Source organism: Mixophyes fleayi, chromosome 12 (genome assembly GCF_038048845.1).
Source record: "Mixophyes fleayi isolate aMixFle1 chromosome 12, aMixFle1.hap1, whole genome shotgun sequence".
NCBI lineage: Eukaryota > Metazoa > Chordata > Amphibia > Anura > Limnodynastidae > Mixophyes > Mixophyes fleayi.
In genome coordinates this window covers 82,028,714-82,047,228 of record NC_134413.1, presented here as the reverse complement: position 1 = coordinate 82,047,228, position 18,515 = coordinate 82,028,714, and the positions used below count along the sequence as shown (strand labels likewise).

At 44.7% G+C, this 18,515-nt stretch overlaps 2 protein-coding genes across 3 annotated transcripts in view; one reads left to right on the top strand and one right to left on the bottom strand.

The window, feature by feature from the left end:
- Positions 1-18,515, bottom strand: part of LOC142108562 (uncharacterized) — a 365,380-nt gene that overhangs the window by 284,791 nt on the left and 62,074 nt on the right.
- LOC142108561 (uncharacterized) overlaps positions 11,311-18,515 on the top strand; it is a 47,177-nt gene continuing 39,972 nt past the window's right edge. For both annotated transcript variants that reach the window (XM_075192315.1, XM_075192314.1), the window contains exons 1-6: positions 11,311-11,398; positions 15,113-15,204; positions 15,307-15,404; positions 16,598-16,709; positions 16,793-16,890; positions 17,052-17,163. In XM_075192315.1, coding sequence (XP_075048416.1) covers positions 15,174-15,204; positions 15,307-15,404; positions 16,598-16,709; positions 16,793-16,890; positions 17,052-17,163 — 451 coding nt within the window. In that variant the 5' untranslated portion in view covers positions 11,311-11,398; positions 15,113-15,173. The remainder of the gene's footprint in view (positions 11,399-15,112; positions 15,205-15,306; positions 15,405-16,597; positions 16,710-16,792; positions 16,891-17,051; positions 17,164-18,515) is intronic.

The window sequence follows — 18,515 nt, the reverse complement described above, 5'->3', positions numbered from 1 at the left end:
GGTAGTGTTCCAAAAAGTATTTCATAAGGAGACCGCTTGCTATTCCTATTTGGCACAGTTCTTACACTGAACGAGGCTAGGGGCTGGCATTCTGGGCATGTTTATTTTTATTTTATTATTATTATTTCTGCTATGATTTTCTGAATCTTCAGTTTCATTGTCCCATTCAACCTTTCTACTCGCCCACTAACCTGTGGTCTGTACGGCACATGGAAAGCTTTCTGTATGCCTAGATCTGTCATTATGTGTTGTATTATTTCCCCTGTGAAGTGTGTACCTCTATCTGATTCAATTACCTCAGGGACACCATACCTGCACACAATCTCACCAATCAGTCTTTACGCAGTTGCTTTTGCTGTTGCCTTGGCTACTGGCCAAGTCTCCGGTCATTTACTGAAAAGATCTGTACAGACTAGAACATATTCATATATTCCAGATTTAGGCAGTTGTATATAGTCTATCTGTAGTCTTTGAAAAGGATAAAAGGCTTTTGAAGTTGTACCATGAGACGTTTTTACCCTTTTTCCTGGATTTGAAGTTCCACAGATCCAGCAGGCCTGAACATAGTCTGTAGCAGCTTTATTGAATCCTGGAGCTATCCAATAGTGATGGACCACGCTAGTCATCTGTTCCTTCCCCAGGTGTGGCTGATTTTCACCATAAAACAAAAGGATAGTGAAACAGCCTCAGATTACTTTGCTAGAGCTATAGCAGCGATAACACGGTTCACTGGGATATGCAACATAGGTGAGGACCCACATCACAGAGAGGTAGCTGTAGGAGTATTAATGGATGGCCTTAGAGAAAATTTAAAGACAAGAGTACAGACCACATTACCTAATTGGAGAGGCATCACAGTAGATTCTCTTAGGGAGCCTGCCGTGGAGCATGACAAAAACCTCTTTAGAAAAAAGGAAGAGAAAAGTGATAGGTTAATGACGGTAAGTATACAGGCTTTAGAGGGAGTGCATACGCGACCACCAGCATACAACCCACATAATAAGAAATATAGAATAATCAGGTGTTTTAAGTGTAACAAAGGCCATTTCGCAAGAGATTGTAAAAAAGAAAGACAGTATACACATACGGGTGGGTCACGTAGATATCCTCCAAAGGGGAATTTTCATAGATTAGAAGACTCACATCTACCCGCAGATATTATAGCAGCAAATGCTGCGCGGGAAAAAGATAGTCAGCGCTAGGGGTCAGGTCATACCTGTAGTCTACAGCCAGTGAGGTTAACTGAGAGTCAGATAGAAGAACCAACAATGATAGTTGACATAGCTGGTAGGAAATGACAAGCACAGAGAGGAAAATCATGTAACGTAGGGGCACTCAATGATTGTTGAATAACTTAAAACTTACATTTTATTAATTTTATTAAAATAGTAATGAGTCCCTAATTAGTACCTGTAGCACCAGTAGCGAAATAAAACAAAAATATAAATTTTAAAATGGCAGAAAACACCGCCAAGCCTCGCAGTGTTATGAGACAGCTCTAAGATTCTCCAATCGATAATCTATGATAAGTGGGAAAATATTGATGTAGCTGTCTGTACACAGGTGAAAATAAAGGACTGTGTAAATTTTAAACGGGGGATATATAAGTTATCACTAACGGAGTTATGATAGTATATACAGAATTATTCCCTTATTGTCAGGGAATAAATATTATAGGGATATATGTCAGATATCTTCAGCCCTTCATAATCCACAATAAGATAACCTCCGTTTAATAGGATATAATCTCTGGCAGTAACGATTATATCGCTATGTACCAGGCTCAGAAGTGCTATATTGAGTATATATATTTTATTCCATCCATATAGACAGGGTCACTATAGCTAGAAGTTCGCCTCGCAGTGTCATGTAAAATAATATCAATTTATATCATGTTGAATTCGGGAGGGGATTAATCTCTGGCTTAATGTAGGGGCAATTGTACTATTCAGACAGCCTCACGAACGCTTAGTTAATATAACAACAGAGGGACTAATAGATCAGTCTCCACGATAACTACACCTATAGCAGTTAGTTAGGGCAGGATCTAGTCTTACTGATGCTTTATTATAAGGTATAATGAATTATATGACCTTACTAATGTGGATGAGACTATAGGTCTTAAACATAACATCATATAAGCGAGGTACATTGTGGCTCATATTGTGGGTGTTGAAACTTTTTATCAAACGGTTACCAAGACTAGGACAGCTTTGGGCTGAATAGGTCTCATGAATAGAGATACTTCTAGCTATAGTGACCCTGTCTATATGGATGGAATAAAATATATATACTCAATATAGCACTTCTGAGCCTGGTACATAGCGATATAATCGTTACTGCCAGAGATTATATCCTATTAAACGGAGGTTATCTTATTGTGGATTATGAAGGGCTGAAGATATCTGACATATATCCCTATAATATTTATTCCCTAACAATAAGGGAATAATTCTGTATATACTATCATAACTCCGTTAGTGATAACTTATATATCCCCCGTTTAAAATTCACACAGTCCTTTATTTTCACCTGTGTACAGACAGCTACATCAATATCTTCCCACTTATCATAGATTATCGATTGGAGAATCTTAGAGCTGTCTCATAACACTGCGAGGCTTGGCGGTGTTTTCTGCCATTTTAAAATTTATATTTTTGTTTTATTTCACTACTGGTGCTACAGGTACTAATTAGGGACTCATTACTATTTTAATAAAATTAATAAAATGTAAGTTTTAAGTTATTCAATAATCATTGAGTGCCCCTACGTTACATGATTTTCCTCTCTGTGCTTGTCAATTTATGAATCAACAACACATGTGTAGGGTGCACCAACGCAGTCACTAGATAATCATATTATATACATGACAATAGACTGAGTGTATGATTTCCTAGTGCGTTGGGAATTTAATCTGTTGAGTATAGCTGGTAGGAAGCAAACTTTTCTTGTAGATACAGGGGCGGCCCGATCTGTGATAACCTCTCCTTTCAATCTACAGGTGACCAGTAAAACCGTTCCAGCTATGGGGGTAACGGGAAAAGTGTTACATTATCCTCTAACTAAACCCGCTGAAGTTACTATTGGGCCTCTGCATACTAAGCATTCGTTTCTCTTGGCTGCAGCGGCTCCTACTAACTTGCTAGGGAGAGACTTGTTATGTAAAATGAGATGTGTCATATACTGTACTTCTGATGGTGTGTTCTTAGATACACCGGAGAAAGTCGCACATGAGGTACAGGATATATTGGACACCCCTCAAAGGTTAATGTTACACTCTCCTGTTATAGAACAAAGTCCATCTCAAGTAAAGGGGATGTTGCTGATAATACCAGGTTCACTATGGACCAGAGATGGACAGGACACTGGACTGATGGCAAAGGTAGCCCCTGTCATGGTCAATCTAAAAAGTGGTAGGATAGCTCCAAAAATCCCACAGTATCCATTAAAACCGGAGGTGGAACTAGGGGTATATCCTGTTATTGAGAGGCTGTTACAACAAGGGATTTTAATTTGTACAGCCAGTACAGCAAATAGTCCCATTTTCCCTGTGAAAAAGAGTGGGGGGAGGGGCTATAGATTAGTCCAGGACTTAAGGGGAATTAATAAAGTTGTTGAGAGCCAATTCCCCGTAGTGCCGAATCCAGCTGTCATCCTCATGCAGATTCCACAGTCTGCTAGTCACTTTACTGTCATTGATCTATGTTCTGCTTTCTTCTCAGTCCCTCTTCACCCTGACTGCCAATACCTTTTTGCATTCTCCTACCGGGGAATGCAATACACATGGACCAGACTACCCCAGGGGTTCATTGACAGCCCCAGTATTTTCTCCCAAGTCTTACATGACTGTTTGCAATCCTTTCAACCCCACAATGGGTCTGTTCTAATTCAATATGTGGACGATTTGTTGCTGTGCTCTGATTCTTTTATGTCATGTTTACATGATACTAAATTGTTGTTGCTCCATCTCTCACAAACAGGGCACAAGGTGGCAAAGGACAAATAACAGCCATGTCAGACTAAGGTCAAATACTTAGGACACTGCCTCACTAAGGGGCTAAGACACCTGACAACCGACAGAATTGAGGCTATACAACACATGACTCTGCCGCAGAGCCAGAAGCAGATTCGTACCTTCCTGGGATTGTGTGGATACTGTAGATCCTGGATCCCAGGTTTTTCTATTCTGGCATTACCATTGCAGGAGCTAGTCTCTTCCTCAAAACCAGAAAGTGTTGTACACACAGAAGAGTCAGAGCAAGCATTCTTGAACCTTAAAGATAGTCTGACTAAAGCACCTGCATTGGGAATACCTGATTACGAAAAGCCTTTTGAGCTATACTGTACGGAAGCTGATGGTTGTGCAGCAGGTGTCCTCACACAGAAACATGGTGACGCTAGCAGACCGGTAGCATACTACAGTGCACAATTGGACAATGTGGCAAGATCACTCCCAACATGTCTCAGAAGTGTAGCAGCAACTGCTCTTCTGGTAAGTAAGAGCGAGGACGTAGTATTAGGACATAATTCAACTGTCTATACACCCCATGCTGTATCAGCTCCGTTAAATTCAGCCCAAACCAGACATGTTTCTTCAGCTAGATTCACAAAGTGGGAACTAGCCCTGATGGTACCCTCAAACATCACCATCAAACGATGTAGCACCTTAAATCCAGCTACATACCTTCCATATGTGTCTCTAGAGACACAAAGGGTGGGAGGTGAGGAGACCCTGGTCGATGATGAGTTAGGCAAGAGTATTGACACGCATGATTGTATGGAACACCTGAATCAGACCTTTACTGCAAGGCCCGACATACGTGACACCCCCTTAGAAAATGTAGATTTTACGTTTTATACAGATGGGAGTTGTCATAGACAGACAGAGACGGGAGAGCTATGTACTGGTTACGCTGTTGTAGACGATCAGGATGTGGTAGAAGCTGAACCCTTTGGCCCACCTCACTCAGCCCAGGTGGCGGAACTAGTAGCATTAAGGAGAGCGTGTGAATTGGCAGAGGGTAAATCAGCCAATATATATACTGACTCTAGGTACGCCTTCGGGGTAGTGCACGATTTTGGGGCCCTTTGGCGTCTTAGAAACTTTACGACAGCAGCAGGTACACCAGTGGCACACTCACAACACATAAAAGGACTTCTGACAGCGATACAGTTACCCAGTGCAAAGCACATACCTTTGAAGAGGACCTAGTGTCACTGGGCAATAACAGGGCGGACGAAGCTGCTAAATGGGCAGCAGGGCAACCTATGACTGTATTGACCGAGACTATGATGGTTTTTCAGACATTAGACATGCAGAAATTAATTTAAATGCAAGATTTGTGTTCCCTGCAGGATAAGGCGGTGTGGAAGGCGAAGGGATGTGGTCAAGAGTCATCAGGACTCTGGAGGGATGGACAAGGTAAGCCTGTAGCTCCCCGAACGTACTATCCAAGCCTGGCTGAAGCAGCACACGGCCTGACTCACCTGGGTAAAGAAGGTATGTGCAAACTGGTGAGAGCATACTGGTGTGCTCCCGGATTTTCCTCTCAGGCTGGTAAGAAAGCAATGTCATGTCTTACTTGTTTGAGGAAAAATGTTGGGAAAACTATTCCAACTGAGCCATCCCACATCCCTCCTACAGACGGACCTTTTCAGGTAATACAAATTGACTATATCCAACTACCACTGTGCAGGAATCTAAAGTATGTGTTAGTGTGTATTGATGTGTTTTCCAGTTGGGTAGAAGCATATCCGGCAGCCACTAATACTGCTGTGTTCACTGCAAAGAAAATTGTACAAGACTTTGTGTGTAGGTTCGGTATCCCTAGAATCATTGAAAGTGATAGGGGTACCCACTTTACTGGTGATATCTTCCAGAACATGTGTAAACTCATGGGAATCGGTAGCAGACTTCACACCCCTTACCGACCACAAGCCAGTGGTAAGGTGGAGAGAGTAAATGGTACTATAAAGAACAAGCTTGGTAAGGTAATGGCTGAAACTGGGTTGGCATGGCCTGAGGCTTTGCCATTGGTCCTCCATAGCATTCGGACCACTCCTAGACCTCCTCTTAATCTGTCCCCCTTTAAGATACTGTTCAGATGACAACCTCATTTGATCGTGAGTCCACAAGACGACTTAAAGTGTAATAATGAAGTGACTGTACAATATCTTATAAGAATGAGTAGACTGCTAAAGCAACAACAAAAACTAAAAATGCTGTCACCTGGTATACCAGAAACGAACTGTCATGATGTTGAACCTGGAGACTATGTTATGATCCGCAATTTCTTACGTTCAGGTTGTTTAACAGACCGTTGGGAAGGCCCGTACCAAGTGCTGCTGACCAGTACTACATCACTGAAAGTTGCAGAGAGAGACACTTGGGTCCATTCCACCCACTGCAGGAGAGTCCGTAACCCGGAGAAAGTGCAAGATAAAACTAAGACCAACGACATAGAGCTGTCACTTGTGAGTCTGTTCCGGGAGACCTAAAGCCTGCAGTCGAGACACCTGAACCAGAGACGTTGCCTCAGAACTATCTGTCCAGCGATGGAGTGGCGGTTTTTGTTTTTCTTTTGTTCCAGGATTTTCCTTGTTTTTACTTTTTCTAGGACATTCTATTTTTGTGAAGGAGGATGGAGGACGGAGGACGGTTCTGGTAGTGATGCAGATGAGATGAAGGCAGAGGGAAAGTTATTAGAATACTCAGAGCAGCCCATTATCAAGCTTGGTCCGGGGGTTATGAAAAGGTCTGCTAGCTCAGGAACTCGGAGACAGTGTGAGGGGCTATTGTCTGATGAGTATTGCATCTGCAAGCTCTGTGAATCCCTAGTTGAAGAGAGATGCATCCAGCGATGCCAGTCCACCGATAATCTGAATATGGGCGGGCATCCTTTGGAGGATTATCACTCCCTGGTGGGTAAGGTGCTAAACCAAACCGAGTGCTGGGTGTGCTCTCACGTGCCGCAAGGGCAGCATAATATAGGACTAGTGCCATTCCCTCTAAACATTTCCGAAGTACTCGAATTGAGGGGTGGGAGGCCCATAGACGGGAGGTACAATAACACTAGGTCCCCTAGTCTGACGCTTTGACAATACTCCGTAGACAGATCTTTGCTGGGCCTAAATATATCTCATGCAAAGCGTTTGGAGAATTGGGAGGCTGACCTATCAGATCAGACAATGGCTCGCCACGCTCATGTTGGAGGGAGACTTACAAAATCACCCATAGGCAGGAATGTTGATGGAAGTTATAAATTAGGGCGTACAACCAAACATAAGAAAATGTCCATTGGTAAAGTCTCTATAGATAATTGTGAGAATGTCATCCATGCTGACACGTGTCTTGAGCAAATGAAGACTCTAGGCATGGGTAGTTTCGTCAAAACTCTGTGCGATATAATTAATGGGCATACTGGTCCTTATGTTCTCCCTGATGATGTGTACTTTGTTTGTAGAAGGAAAGCTTATTCCTGGGTGACTCCGAGTTCCAAGGGCTTGTCTTTCTTAGCTAAACTGGTTCCTGAAATCATGACTGTTACTCATGAAGAAATGGTTGATATTCACAAGACTACATCACCACCATACATACACACACAGTATGAACACCGTGGCAAGAGAAATATGATTCCTGGTGAGGAACCCATAGCTACAAACTTGATTAGTGAAACCGCTGTTTTTCAAGTTATGGTTGCTCTAGAGCTCACCAGGACTGCTTGGGGAACATTAAACTTTAAATATATCCAAGACCTAGCTAAATTAATAGATAATATCACCGAGATGTGTGATGACACTTTCAGGTATACTGGAAGGGAGCTACAAGCGTACAAGGAGTTGGTGCAACATAGACTGGTACAAAATTATCTCACCTCTATTACTGGTGGGTACTGTGTGACACTGGCCACCCAGTTCGGTGTCAAATGTTGCACGTACATCACCAATAATACGGATGACCCTAAGGAGGTTATAGACTGGAAGATGGATGAAATTTTGCAGCTGAAATGGGAATTTCGAAGGAACCATAATTCTTAATTATATGAGGTCGGGGAAAAGGTGGCAGGTTGGTTCTCGTGGTTGAACCCTGTGAAATGGTTCTCCGGTCTGGGGGAGTGGGTACAGGAAATGGTTGCTAGTGTAGGTAAGCTCCTTCTCCTTATACTGGGTGTCATCTTAGCGATTGGTTTATGTGTCAAATGTGTTCCTACTGTGTTGAAGTGTGGAAAATGGTCTCCTAGGAGAAACACTGAGATTGAAACTGAAAGGGTGGTACCAGATACCGAGATCATTGTCTGTGAAGAAGTGTTGTATAACCCTGAACTAGAAACTGTGATTAGGTGATAGTTTATTACACCATCAAAGGGTGGAGCTGTCGAAGTCAGCATATTGGATAAAGTCATTTCAATTATAATCGAGCAAACTTGGCTGTCTTTGTCTGAAAAGATGCGTACGGTACGCTACGACGTACAAGGGCACGCTACGGCGTAAAAGGGCGTACGCAGCTGCAAAACGTGGCAACAACAGTATTTAGTCTTTTACATACATTCGCACACACACGCACACTTGTAAAATAGTACACATTAATGGTAGTTGCAACACAAAGTCATTTATGTCGAAATATAGTAGTATTTATGTGTAATATCATAAGTTATATGCATATCAGTAAAACATATGGCACAGGTTGAAGGAATCATATCATGTGTGGTATCATAATACTCCTCTTAACATTTGCAACTGTCCGGGCCACTCTGCGAAGGAATCGCAGAGTGCATACGCAAGTTATGAATGATAGGGAATTATGAAATATTTAAGACTAAGGAATCTTGGCGGAGCATACCCCCTGAGGAGATGACCCCCTCCCTTGGATTCTTTAGGTTGAACTAGCCAATGCTTGACAACCCCTTGGACCTTCCTATAACCTGGACCAATAGAAGTAAGCTATACCATTCTGCATTGTTTTACTGTATTTCTGTGTGCATATAAACAGCAGCTCCTCATCTAGTGTGCAGACATCTCGTCCCCAGACTTCAGGATTGAATGACTGCACACTGGATCCAGAGCGCCTGCGATAAGTAACGGCTGTACTTATTATAATTTTCGCTTGAATAACTACTGCTACTTTTTGAGAATAAATCTTTGTGCGTTGGAAACACAAATCAAGATTCGACAATCGTTATTGGTTAGCGAGCATACGCACTTAACAATAATAAGGGGAACTCAATCACAATTGTGATATATTTTCTCGCTATTATCCCTGCAATAAGGTGATTATACATAAGTATTTCTTATCCTCCGTCCAGGCTTTAATACTGTGGCACAGATATTATCTACAGCTGGTCCATTAATGCTGTTACTGTCATTGCTACGATTATTCCATTACAGAGACTATTATTCTTCAATAGGTATTCATGAACATACAAGCATTCCTTAGGACGGCAGTGTTGAAGGTACACTGCCATCTAGTATGACACGCGTTTCGCCTACAGCTTTTTCAATGCCACCCAGAGGAACAGGGCCTTACAATGAAGGGTTGTAATCGGTCAGCCTGGAGCATGGGGTCTGTGTGGGTGGTGTAGGCAGGTGTGACTGTGGGTATTTTTCTAGATGGCTATAAAGGAGAGTAGAGAAAATGGATGAGGGGAGGGGACAGAGGCGAGAGGGAACTGTAGTTGGGTGTGGGGGCTAGTCTCCAGCACTAGACAAGCTATGTGTTAGTGGCACATGGTGAGGGGGTGGTTGGGTAGGAGGTGATAGTAGGGGGATGTGAGGTAATGGGGGGTAGAAGGAGGGGATGGGGGCTAGTCTCCAGCACTAGACAAGCTATGTGTTAGTGGCACTTGGTGAGGGGGTGGTTGGGTAGGTGATAGTAGGGGGATGTGAGGTAATGTGGGTAGAAGGAGGGGGATGGGGCTAGTCTCCAGCACTAGACAAGCTATGTGTTAGTGGCACTTGGTGAGGGGGTGGTTGGGTAGGTGATAGTAGGGGGGATGTGGGGTAATGGGGGTAGAAGGAGGGGGTTGGGGGCTAGTCTCCAGCACTAGACAAGCTATGTATTAGTGGCACTTGGTGAGGGGGTGGTTGGGTAGGAGGTGATAGTAGGTGGGATGGGGGGTAATGGGGGTAGAAGGAGGGAGATGGGGGCTAGTCTCCAGCACTAGACAAGCTATGTGTTAGTAGCACTTGGTGAGGGGTGGTTGGGTAGGAGGTGATAGTAGGGGGATGTGGGGTAATGGGGGTAGAAGGAGGGGGATGGGGGCTAGTCTCCAGCACTAGACAAGCTATGTGTTAGTGGCACTTGGTGAGGGGTGGTTGGGTAGGAGGTGATAGTAGGGGGATGTGGGGTAATGGGGGTAGAAGGAGGGGATGGGGGCTAGTCATGGTGTGTGAGCCCCTCTGTGGTGTATGGGGTGTAGCTGGTCTGGGTACTAAGGCTCTCACAGCTCTACCATTATAATAACCAGCTCTGCTATTACTAACAGCCTTCTGCTGACTGCAGCACAATGAGGATTATGCATACTTACCTACTTTCTTCAGCTCCCTTCCGGGAGCCAGCCAGTGGAGGGGGGCGTGAAGGGGCGGGGTGGCCGAAATCGCGTCATTTCGGCCCCGCCCCCTGTGACGTCATGACGCAAATTGCGTCATTTGACAGCGGGGGCGGGGCTAAACGCCGCGATTCACCGGGAATCGCGGCGTTTGGGATCTAATTCTGCCCACTTCACTAGGAAGTGGGGCACTTCCTAGTGAAGTGGGCAGAATTCGGGAGATTGCCACACTCGCCCGGGAGTCCGGGAGACTCTCACAAAATGCGGGAGTCTCCCGGACATTCCGGGAGAGTTGGCAAGTATGGGATTATGTAGCAGCTGATGTGAGAGCTCAGCCGCATGTATGAAGCCCTGATGGCCGGGAGGCTGCACATAAACATGGGGTAACTCTATGGGGGTAATTCCCACTGCCTGATATATTATTATAGGGAGATATTACCTCAGCCTTGTATATTATGTGGCCCCGCCCCCTGTGCACTGTACGTTGTTGTCAATTACCATTAGTGTGTGGGAGACTAAGGTAAAATGGCCGCCGCTGTCCTGCACTGAGGACAAAACAGGATTAGAAGTAGAAATGGGCGACAGGGGATGGGGAAATGTGTGGGAGAGAGATGAGGGGGGGGAGGGCTCTGTGGTTTTAATCTAATAATGTAATCGCTAGTAAAATAAACAGTTACTAACAATGTATTGTCTTCAATGCAGTACAGCGTCGGCCATTTTCTCGTAGTCTCCCAGACAGCATTGTTTTTACAGCTATAGAAACAGCGACGCTGCTCGACAGGCGGTGTGATGTGACGTCATGACGTCAGCCGCGTAGTGATTGGCTCAGGATATCAGAGTCTGAGCGCTGGAAGGTGACTATTCCTGTAGTCTGTTTACATGTTATATATTCATCACTGTCCTGTTACTGTACCATGGGGGTGATACAGATGTCCTGTTACTGTACCATGGGGTGATACAGATGTCCTGTTACTGTACCATGGGGGTGATACAGATGTCCTGTTACTGTACCATGGGGGGTGATACAGATGTCCTGTTACTGTACCATGGGGGTAATACAGATGTCCTGTTACTGTACCATGGGGGTGATACAGATGTCCTGTTACTGTACCATGGGGGGTGATACAGATGTCCTGTTACTGTACCATGGGGGTAATACAGATGTCCTGTTACTGTACCATGGGGGTGATACAGATGTCCTGTTACTGTACCATGGGGGTGATACAGATGTCCTGTTACTGTACCATGGAGGTGATACAGATGTCCTGTTACTGTACCATGGGGGGTGATACAGATGTCCTGTTACTGTACCATGGGGGTAATACAGATGTCCTGTTACTGTACCATGGGGGTGATACAGATGTCCTGTTACTGTACCATGGGGGTGATACAGATGTCCTGTTACTGTACCATGGGGGTGATACAGATGTCCTGTTACTGTACCATGGGGGTGATACAGATGTCCTGTTACTGTACCATGGGGGTGATACAGATGTCCTGTTACTGTACCATGGGGGTGATACAGATGTCCTGTTACTGTACCGTGGGGGTGATACAGATGTCCTGTTACTGTACCGTGGGGGTGATACAGATGTCCTGTTACTGTACCATGGGGGGTGATACAGATGTCCTGTTACTGTACCATGGGGGTGATACATATGTCCTGTTACTGTACCATGGGGGTGATACAGATGTCCTGTTACTGTACCATGGGGGTGATACAGATGTCCTGTTACTGTACCATGGGGGTGATACAGATGTCCTGTTACTGTACCATGCGGGTGATACAGATGTCCTGTTACTGTACCATGGGGGGTGATACAGATGTCCTGTTACTGTACCATGGGGGTGATACAGATGTCCTGTTACTGTACCATGGGGGTGATACAGATGTCCTGTTACTGTACCATGGGGGTGATACAGATGTCCTGTTACTGTACCATGGGGGTGATACAGATGTCCTGTTACTGTACCATGGGGGTGATACAGATGTCCTGTTACTGTACCATGGGGGTGATACAGATGTCCTGTTACTGTACCATGGGGGTGATACAGATGTCCTGTTACTGTACCATGGGGGTGATACAGATGTCCTGTTACTGTACCATGGGGTTATACAGATGTCCTGTTACTGTACCATGGGGGTGATACAGATGTCCTGTTACTGTACCATGGGGGTGATACAGATGTCCTGTTACTGTACCATAGGGTGATACAGATGGCCTGTTACTGTACCATGGGGTGATACAGATGTCTTGTTACTGTACCATGGGGGGTGATACAGATGTCCTGTTACTGTACCATGGGGAAAGGGGGTGATACAGATGTCCTGTTACTGTACCATGGGGTTATACAGATGTCCTGTTACTGTACCATAGGGGGTGATACAGATGTCCTGTTACTGTACCATGGGGGTGATACAGATGTCCTGTTACTGTACCATGGGGGTGATACAGATGTCCTGTTACTGTACCATGGGGGTGATACAGATGTCCTGTTACTGTACCATGGGGGTGATACAGATGTCCTGTTACTGTACCATGGGGGTGATACAGATGTCCTGTTACTGTACCATGGGGGGGTGATACAGATGTCCTGTTACTGTACCATGGGGGTGATACAGATGTCCTGTTACTGTACCACGGGGGTGATACAGATGTCCTGTTACTGTACCATGGGGGGTGATACAGATGTCCTGTTACTGTACCATGGGGGTGATACAGATGTCCTGTTACTGTACCATGGGGGTGATACAGATGTCCTGTTACTGTACCATGGGGGGTGATACATGTGTCCTGTTACTGTACCATGGGGGTGATACAGGTGTCCTGTTACGGTACCATGGGGGTGATACAGGTGTCCTGTTACTGTACCATGGGGGTGATACAGATGTCCTGTTACTGTACCATGGGGGATGATACAGATGTCCTGTTACTGTACCATGGGGTTGATACAGATGTCCTGTTACTGTAGCATGGGGGTGATACAGATGTCCTGTTACTGTACCATGGGGGGGGGGGGGGTGATACAGATGTCCTGTTACTGTTCCATGGGGTGATACAGATGTCCTGTTACTGTACCATGGGGGGTGATACAGATGTCCTGTTACTGTACCATGGGGGTGATACAGATGTCCTGTTACTGATGTCTTGTTACATACAGATGTCTTGTTACTGTACCATGGGGGTGATATAGATGTCCTGTTACTGTACCATGGGGTGATACAGATGTCCAGCTACTGTACCATGGAGTGATACAGATGTCCTGTTACTGTACCATGGGGTGATACAGATGTCTTGTTACTGTACCATGGGGTGATACAGATGTCCTGTTACTGTACCATGGGGTGATACAGATGTCCTGTTACTGTACCATGGGGGGGTGATACAGATGTCCTGTTACTGTACCATGGGGTGATACAGATGTCCTGTTACTGTACCATGGGGGTGATCCAGATGTCCTGTTACTGTACCATGGGGGGTGATACAGATGTCCTGTTACTGTACCATGGGGTTGATACAGATGTCCTGTTACTGTAGCATGGGGGTGATACAGATGTCCTGTTACTGTACCATGGGGGGGGGGTGATACAGATGTCCTGTTACTGTTCCATGGGGTGATACAGATGTCCTGTTACTGTACCATGGGGGGTGATACAGATGTCCTGTTACTGTACCATGGGGGTGATACAGATGTCCTGTTACTGATGTCTTGTTACATACAGATGTCTTGTTACTGTACCATGGGGGTGATATAGATGTCCTGTTACTGTACCATGGGGTGATACAGATGTCCAGCTACTGTACCATGGAGTGATACAGATGTCCTGTTACTGTACCATGGGGTGATCCAGATGTCCTGTTACTGTACCATGGGGGGTGATACAGATGTCCTGTTACTGTACCATGGGGTTGATACAGATGTCCTGTTACTGTAGCATGGGGGTGATACAGATGTCCTGTTACTGTACCATGGGGGTGGGGTGATACAGATGTCCTGTTACTGTTCCATGGGGTGATACAGATGTCCTGTTACTGTACCATGGGGGGTGATACAGATGTCCTGTTACTGTACCATGGGGGTGATACAGATGTCCTGTTACTGATGTCTTGTTACATACAGATGTCTTGTTACTGTACCATGGGGGTGATATAGATGTCCTGTTACTGTACCATGGGGTGATACAGATGTCCAGCTACTGTACCATGGAGTGATACAGATGTCCTGTTACTGTACCATGGGGTGATACAGATGTCTTGTTACTGTACCATGGGGTGATACAGATGTCCTGTTACTGTACCATGGGGTGATACAGATGTCCTGTTACTGTACCATGGGGGGGTGATACAGATGTCCTGTTACTGTACCATGGGGTGATACAGATGTCCTGTTACTGTACCACGGGGGTGATCCAGATGTCCTGTTACTGTACCATGGGGGGTGATACAGATGTCCTGTTACTGTACCATGGGGGGTGATACAGATGTCTTGTTACTGTGCCATGGGATGATTATACAGTAACACCAGGGTTTGTGTCTGGATGATGACTGTGTCATTGTGTATTTCAGTTTCCTATAAAGTATGAGGAGTGGGAGAATTTAGAAGCGCACAAAGGTTTAGGACGTAAGGATGGAGAATCACCGGATCCTCACATCACTGGGTAAGAGGAGACTTTAATTTATTGTAAAAGGAGAGAGCGATTTTGAGGGCAACCTGGCTACATATAAACAATGTACTCAGTCACTGTGTGTTTCCTCTACAGATGGATCTAGTACCAGAAATACCTCAAAGAGATATCTCCACCCACTTTATTCACAGGATTGTAAACAGGAACATCCCATTATCCCACAAGAGTATCAGGTAGATATGATCTGTAAAAAAGCTGTGTGGATATTATACACTAATATTATTTTTCACATAATTTTATTAAATGAGTGTAACAGGATGGACTGCCTATGTCACCCTGTCTGTTGTTCCTGGGAAACGGCTGGGCTTCTTTGCCACCATTCCCTTTCGTTAGCTCAAATGCGCCCTCTTGCCGTAGTAGGAGGGGCTTACAAATGCTGCCACCACTGGACTCCTTTAGCCCTGACCTCTTCCTATGGATCAGGGTTGCTGTGGATGGATCCCCCCTGGCCTATCACACTGCCCAGAATTGCTGGGTAGCAGGCAGAACAGTGCTGCTGGAAAGCTGGGTCGAAACCTCAGACAGCCTGGAATGGATTAGATTTTGGGTCTAATCTGTAGGTCACAGGATAGAGAAGTTTCCAAACAGGTCTTTGAAGCAAGTAATGTTTATTTGCTCACACTGGTTGAAGGTACCAGGGAACAGGTCAGATGAAGCAAGAAGAAGAATTTTCAAAATTTCAGTGGTTTTTTATACAGATTTGAACACAGCCTCACAGGTAAGCCAGCCTCCTGAGGTCTGAGCTATTTTTAGAATCAGGATGCAATTTGTTTACCCAAATATGGATTTACATGCAATGCAAAGCTAACAATATTTACGCCTATCTGTGATATCCTAAAACTTGCTGTGATTTCCTGCATCTTATTTTGGACACAGAGGACATCTGACAGCAAGTCTAATTACCCCTTCCTGCCTTCAGGTGCTGGACCCTCACACATCAAAGGGTCTAATTAACATGAAATTAACATGGGTCCTTTCTTCAGATACTTGTAGAATACACATTTCCTCCACTTGAGAATTCTCAAAGAAAGTTACAAAACCCCAAACTAGTCATTTACCTACCAAAATACACAAACACCTTTCTCAACAAAGGCTTATTGTATTAGAGATATAGATTAAGAAATAATGCATTTCCTCTAGCAAAGTTACAAACCCAAACAATGACACTTCCATACAAAACACATCCCAATGTAACAAGATAAGTGCATTTCAAATTATACATTGGTGCCTGCACCTCTGATTGCAATACATTTCTACAATAAATTATTTCTACATGATCCAGCCACAAATAAGTTATTTATAAGTGATCCAGTCACAATGAGATATTATTAATTGGAATATTTTTATTATTTTGTGGGCTATTTAGCATGACGTCCTGAGTGATATTAAAGTAGAAAATATAGAGGGAGAGGAAGAGTCGTATGTGAGGGGTGATCAGCAGTGTAAGGAGGAGGAAATCCCTACAGATATCAGCACAGGTGAGTAATAAACACTTATTACAGAAGAGTCACATATTCTGCTTATATAAACAATGTAATCAGTCACTGTGTGTTTCCTACAGATGGATCCAGTAAGAGAAATACCCCAGAGAGATATCTCCGTCCTCTTCACTCCCAAGATTGTGCACAGGAAAATCCCAGTATCCCACAGGAGTATCAGGTAGATTTTAGGGTCTCGCTGAATTCCAAAATTACTTTTCATTATATGATCTGTAAAGAAGCTGTGTGGATCTTATACACTAATATTCTTCTGTTTCATATAATGTTATTAAATCAGATATTATTAATTATGATGTTTTTATTATTTTGTGGGCTATTCAGGACGACGTCCTGACTGATATTAAAGGAGAAATTATGGGGGGAAAGGAAGAGACGTATGTGAGGGGTGATCAGCAGTGTAAGGAGGAGGAAATCCCTACAGATATCAGCACAGGTGAGTGATAAACTTTTATTACAGAAGAGTCACATTCCACTTATTCATTCACTTAAAAAACTTATTTTACATTCTCCTCTATCAGTAAAAACTAATGAGGAATATGTATTTGCCTAAGTGGGGGAGCCATCAGCCCCATTAGACTCCTGTTCTCCTCCTCACATCATATCATTGTGTGTTACCAGCCCAGAGATCTGACCAGTCTCCTCCTCACATCATATCATTGTGTGCTACCAGCCCAGAGATCTGACCAGTCTCCTCCTCACATCATATCATTGTGTGCTACCAGCCCAGAGATCTGATCAGTCTCCTCCTCACATCATATCATTGTGTGCTACCAGCCCAGAGATCTGACCAGTCTCCTCCTCACATCATATCATTGTGTGCTACCAGCCCAGAGATCTGACCAGTCTCCTCCTCACATCATATCACTGTGTGCTACCAGCCCAGAGATCTGACCAGTCTCCTCCTCACATCATATCACTGTGTGCTACCAGCCCAGAGATCTGACCAGTCTCCTCCTCACATCATATCACTGTGTGCTACCAGCCCAGAGATCTGACCAGTCTCCTCCTCACATCATATTACTGTGTGCTACCAGCCCAGAGATCTGACCAGTCTCCTCCTCACATCATATCACTGTGTGCTACCAGCCCAGAGATCTGACCAGTCTCCTCCTCACATCATATCACTGTGTGCTACCAGCCCAGAGATCTGACCAGTCTCCTCCTCACATCATATCACTGTGTGCTACCAGCCCAGAGATCTGACCAGTCTCCTCCTCACATCATATCATTGTGTGCTACCAGCCCACAGATCTGACCAGTCTCCTCCTCACATCATATCACTGTGTGCTACCAGCCCAGAGATCTGACCAGTCTCCTCCTCACATCATATCATTGTGTGCTACCAGCCTAGAGATCTGACCAGTCTCCTCCTCACATCATATCATTGGGTGCTACCAGCCCAGAGATATGACCAGTCTCCTCCTCACATCATATCATTGGGTGCTACCAGCCCAGAGATATGACCAATCTCCTCCTCACATTATATCATTGTGTGCTACCAGTCCAGAGATCTGACCAGTCTCCTCCTCACATCATATCACTGTGTGCTACCAGCCCAGAGATCTGACCAGTCTCCTCCTCACATCATATCACTATGTGCTACCAGCCCAGAGATCTGATCAGTCTCCTCCTCACATATCATTGTGTGCTACCAGCCCAGAGATCTGACCAGTCTCCTCCTCACATCATATCATTGTGTGCTACCAGCCCAGAGATCTGACCAGTCTCCTCCTCACATCATATCACTGTGTGCTACCAGCCCAGAGATCTGACCAGTCTCCTCCT